Here is a 6,000-nt window from a genome sequence, read left to right on the forward strand (position 1 = left end):
ATTTTTTCAAAGAAAAAGCATCATACATTATAGAAAATTATGTTTGAACAACCAACGAGATGAAATTATGCTTTAGTGATAACTCGGTAGCAAAATAGCGATGCAGGTATCCATTCAGTTACGTTTACTAATTTTTATATATATTATAATAATGATCTGTAATAGTTATTTATTCTTATGCTTCCATTCAGTCATGTCTAGCCTTTTTTATATAAATTATAATAATAAAAAAGTATTATATGAAATTAACCTTTCATCTAAATTAAAACATCAATCTTAGATTGTTATTTACTATTATATTTCCTTTCTTTCATTAGGGTTGCCGTAATTATTTTTGGCAGCACTGGCATCAACAATAGTTTGGCGATTTTTTACGGCCCTCAAAACTGAATAGTACCTTAACTTGTTACGAAATGTACAGGCGCGGTGAGATGGCTTCCCGGCAAAGCAATTTTAGGGTTGCTATAAAATGGTAAGGGATGGAAGGGTTGCCACATTTGGCGAGAAATCACCCATTTGGTGGCAATATTGGTACTATACCATGGACCTTCTGGAATGAATTCTTACCAGTTTAGCCCAGAATGTTCTCGAACACAAGCACTGCTGTATATAGACCCTACTGGTTCACAGTCAGTTAGTGTGTGCCTCCAGAGTGCGAAATAGATAGTATCGAGTGTGTGCCTCATCTAGCCAGCTGATAGTCAGTCATTGAACGGGTGTCTCGAAGTCTAGTGCCGAGTGCATCGAGAGAGTCTTTTAGTGCATCGTGAGTTGTAGCGTAGAGAGTCTCGAAAGTTGGGAGCTGTACTCGGGTGCTTTGCAGTGAAGCTGTCACCACCGTTACTGCCTGACGGTGTGAAGGCTGTGTCGCTGAATGTGTCAGCATGCTTATAACAGTTCGATGACTGTAAAAGTAATTTTTGAGCTATCTTATTAAAATATTGGTAAATAAAGTGCGTTTCGATACTTCATCAAGTGTCGTTATTCGCTGCGAACCCCGTACGAACGTGAAAGAAGAAAATAACGTAACAACTGGTATCAGAAGAAAGAAAAATGTAACAATATATATTAAAAAAAAACGTTTTTATCTCCAGCGTATGAGCCTGTGTATCAGAAATTCTAAAGCTATGCCATTTTTAAATATTCTGTGATATTGCTGTTGAATTGAATTTTATGTGGTTTAACAGCAAAGAACATGATATTTAATATATAAAGATAACGTAAAAACATTAAAAAATATCCTTTGGTACGTAATGCAAAATCTGAATGCTTTCAGATTTTTTTTTTTAATTTGATTTCTTCTTTATTACATGATACCGCTTTTTATTGACCAATTATCAATTTTATTCATACATTTTTTACAATCAACGGAAACTGAATTATACTGAACAACTGCCAGCTATCTAATCATTGATAATCATTAACTTCCTTTCACATTTCATGGAACGCAAGAGTTCAATATGGACCCAAATGAAAACACCTGATTTATTTCATGTGGTTTGACTGTTCACACGCACTTTCAGAAGAGCTCTATCCACTTTTAAAGTATACTCTTAGACAGTTACTAATAATTTCAGTATTTTCAGATTACCCATTCCCCCACCCAAAATCATCTCATTGCTGACTTTGTGAATTTACAAAACATGTTTGTTTAGGTGTCTTTACAGCTCAAAGGTGTAGTTATGTTAATATTTTGGAAGAAATTTAACCTCTTTTTATGCATCAGTCAGTACACTCCCCAATCCCAATTCAATATGAAAAAGAAAAAAAAAAAAAAGTGCATGTGTACATACACTGACAAGCAAAACAACAGTGAAATATACAGCTGCAAAGCAATGTCTATTTAAACAATTGTGTGATACAAAAATTGTTATTAAGTTTGTTATTATTATGCATGACTCAAATATATATATATCTATATGTGAAACTTAGTAGTTCTTTCAAATTTTGAAACCAAAACGAAGGTAAAAAATGAGTACATAAGTTTCCTGCAGCATGCAATAACATACAATAGAGGTCTACAATTGGGTGCCCCTTGTTTTATGGCGTTTCTCTTTTGACCCCAAGATTGGCACCAAGAAGGCACAATTTCAAAATGGGCGCTACACAGAACCAAAATAAGAAGTCAAAGAATTGCACAAACTCTGCGTCCATGTACACATCGATCTGTTTTCACTTAAAAAAACATCCTAGAATTTCACATAATAGGCATTGCGCACTGCCTTAAATTTGTCCATGTACACATCAATCTATTTTCATTTAAATAAAATCAGGAAGCTAAAACAAAGTTAAAACTATCACGGTAATCAGAAGTGAGGTTTCATTGCCAAAATTTTTTTTAAATTGTAGCTAATCGAAGAGGCACACAATTCTACACTAGAGCCTAAAAAATACTTTAATCATCTAACCTGCCAAGTCTTCTGCCACAAAATTCCAAAAGTGCTGTAAGAAAACGTGCATTTTGTTGATTTTAATGCCAAAATGCCACTGGTACCTCATACTTGGATATATGCACTTTTAATAAATTGCCATAATTTCTTAGACATATTCCATGGTGCACATATACAGTGGCATAGCCAGGGTGGGGCAAGGGAGAACATCCATCCCCAGGTAACTAATTGATGATACACATTTCAGAATGAAATGTTTTCCATTCTTGGAACACAGAAAGGGGCGCCAAATCTTTCGGTGTCCCCAGGCAAGAAATTCGAGAAAAATTGCAGAATCGCCCACTGCTTGACGCGTTTTTAAGAATTGCACATACTCGGTATCCATGTACACATCGACCTATTTTCACTTTAAAAAAACGACTAATCTTTGGAATATGGTAACAGGTAGTTTGACAACATTTTGGTAAGGCGATAAAGGTTACTAGCTAGGACTTTAGCAGTAATCTGAAAAGTACACAGTTCGAATCCCAGATTATTTTGTGTCAGAGAAATGAGAGATCATGAGACATGTAATGTGACATTTTCTGGAAAATTCCAATCGGGATTTCAGCATTAGCTAAAAAGCACTTAGAAAGCATTATTAAGGACTTAGAAAAAATTTAACTGCTAAAGTGCAGAATCGCCCACTTATTTGTTTGGCACTTTTTACAAGAGTAAGAAGAATTAGATTTTTGTCAATTTTCTTTGACTTTTTAAGTGAAAATAGGTCGAGGTCAATGTGTACACGGATAAAGTCAAGAGTGTGCGCAATGCCAGTTTTGTGCAATTCTGGGATTTTTTTTAAGTGAAACTAGGTAGACGTGTACATGGATACTGTGTATATGCAATTCTTAAAAACACGGCAAGCAGTGGGCGATTCTACACTTTCTCCCAATTTCGCACCTAATCTTCGTCATGATTAAGCACTTTTGTTCCATAAAAGTTCTAGCATAAGCGTAATTCGGCTAGCGGATTATTGGAAAAAATGTTGAGTTAAAAAAAAAAGCCTTTACTTCATAAAAACAAAATGGCATCCAAAAAAAAAAAAAAAAAAAAACTAGCATGTTGCTGTAACAGTATTGGTAGCCAAAGTTTCGCCAAAAAATCACCAAGTTACCATAATCCAAAGATTCACCATAAAAACATCACAGAATTGCAGAAAAATGGCATTGTGCACTCCCTTTATCCATGTACACATCGACCTATTTTCACTTAAAAAGTCAAAGAAAATTGACAAAAATTCAATTCTTCTTACTCTTGTAAAATGTGCTGAACAAATAAGTGGGCGATCATGCACTTTACTGAAGCGGCCACCACATGCAACTTTTGATGGTTAACTGTGGTGGTTGTGTTAATAAGTAGCACATAAATTTTGTGATTAAGATTGACAGTTTTGACAATTAGCTGTGATCGCTGCTTTAAAAAGTATCAAAAAGTACATTCATTCTATATTTTTAACAACTTGTACTATTTATCAGGAAATATACGTTTATAATTGTCTAGAATAAAATAATACATATACGGTAATTAGTCAAGTTACAGCAAGAAAAAACAAAAACTGCTTAATGTGGTTTTGACAGACACCTCTGATGAAGATAAAAAAAAAACTAATAATATTATAAGTAAAAACGTTTCAGGTTACATTACACTGGAAATTGAACGAAGGAAAAATCAAACAGGTGCATAATGCCATTTAAAGGTTTAACAAAGATTACAGATTATACCTATAGTTTTGTAAAGCACATTAGGCTTAAATAAAATATTCTAATGATCTTGTATCACTTCCAGAGAAATGTTTTAAAATTATAGATTATTTCTGTCACTTAGCTATTGCCTCAATTTGGAAACAAAAATTTTTATTAAGTGAAATACAAAAACGATCAGAAGCAAAAAAAAAAAAAAAAAAACCCACATTCATTGAAGTATATCTTGTTGTTTCTACACTTTTACTTAATTTTACTGAACTGAACATGCTTTTCTTTCCAAGGATGGTTTACAATACATTCGAATTTTCTACTACTATTAGTTACCTTCTTCAAAAATAATAGAATCCCCTCCAAAAAAAGCATTAAATAACCGTTTTTTAAATGGTCACCATGCACATTTTCAGCTTTAAATACTTTAGAAAATGTAATTTTAATTCTTTTTTGATACCAGTGAAATAAGTTTGAAGTTGTTGAAGTTGTTTGAAGTAGTCTGATACTACTAATGATACTGATAAACTTCTCGAAACCCATACTGCAAGTACATACATACAACATTCTTTGGAATTTAATATAAAATGGTTAAATATGAGATATAATTTTTTTAAATGTAATGCATATTTCATTATTCAGCTTTTATCACTTAGTTTTACGCCCTTCCTATGTAATCTGAAATCACATCCTGAAACTAGCGTTAAACAAGGAAGGCCATACAACGAATAGCAAGCCCGGTTACACTAGACTGAACACACTGAGGTTGCTTTAGCTGCCCCCCACAGAATTGAACGAAACAACGCCTAAACGGTGAAAAACAAAGCTTCGCGAAACATGTGCTTTAATCGCACGTGTGCGAAACATCACTAATCCCGCCCAAGTTTAAATGTGCTTGTCAATTTTTTCGCACTCAGTCCGACAGAAGACGTTCAAATGCTAACAAAGGGACGGAGGGTGAATGGCCTTGAACTAGGCGAACAAAGGTTTTCTACTTACCAAGTATCGAGACGAATAAGCTCTTCGGGTCCACCTTTTTTGGTCCTTTTAGCAGCTCTTTCTTTCAAAACTTCCTTATACTGCGAAAGCACGTATGTCCACTGTTCTGGAGTAGCCTTAGTGAAGAATACAGGTCCCGAGTCCGTAGGTTGAGCCATCCTGTCTTCTGCCTGCACACGTACACACTTAACAGGAATCTAGTCGCTACGCCGCGTCACCAGGGGATCAACCAAAAAGAGGCCGTTGACAAAAACAGCACTCTTCTAGAACTTCCAATAGATGGCACAACCTGTACACTGCTCACAAATTAGGGACGATTCGTCTGAAGGTGAAATTTAACTCATTTTATTCTAAATAGGAATCTGAAAGTTATTAGTAGTAAAAAAATTACAGCAAAGAAAACTAAATTACGTCTACAAAAAAGTTAAACATTACAAATGAAAAAGTTTATAGTAATCGTTTTTACCACTAGAGGGCAGAACTACCTCTACATCGGCGATGGAAATAAAACGATGAGGCTCCGTAATAGATATCTTTCATTTATTTTATTTAATATAAATTTTAAGATCTAAAGGAAATAAAAGCGAAGCATTGAATTTAATAATATCTGAAACCTTAAAGTAAAAAAATTATAAATGCTTTATAGATGGATTTCTCATTTTCTGTGTTTCATACACATTAGAATAATTCACTTTGTCAGTCTTCACGTAAATTACTGATGTTCATCATTTTATATGCATTGATTTTTAATTATTTTTAATACTATAAAAATGAAAGGTATGGAAAATAAGGAAAGAGTTTTTGATGAAATTATTTCAGTACAGTAAAAAGATTTTTTATAAGTTTCACTCAGAGTGAGATTAAGTTCTTGAACCAGT

General features: G+C 33.9%; 1 protein-coding gene across 1 annotated transcript in view; it reads right to left on the minus strand.

The window, feature by feature from the left end:
- LOC118185540 (uncharacterized) overlaps positions 1-5,537 on the minus strand; it is a 47,730-nt gene extending 42,193 nt beyond the window's left edge. The window contains exon 1 of the mRNA XM_035355411.2: positions 5,123-5,537. Coding sequence (XP_035211302.1) covers positions 5,123-5,280 — 158 coding nt within the window. The 5' untranslated portion in view covers positions 5,281-5,537. The remainder of the gene's footprint in view (positions 1-5,122) is intronic.
- Between the last annotated feature and the right edge of the window lie 463 nt (positions 5,538-6,000).

The sequence above is a fragment of the Stegodyphus dumicola genome, chromosome 7, assembly GCF_044657685.1.
Source record: "Stegodyphus dumicola isolate Sdum_Otavi_A_Nest chromosome 7, ASM4465768v1".
Taxonomy (NCBI): Eukaryota; Metazoa; Arthropoda; class Arachnida; order Araneae; family Eresidae; genus Stegodyphus; species Stegodyphus dumicola.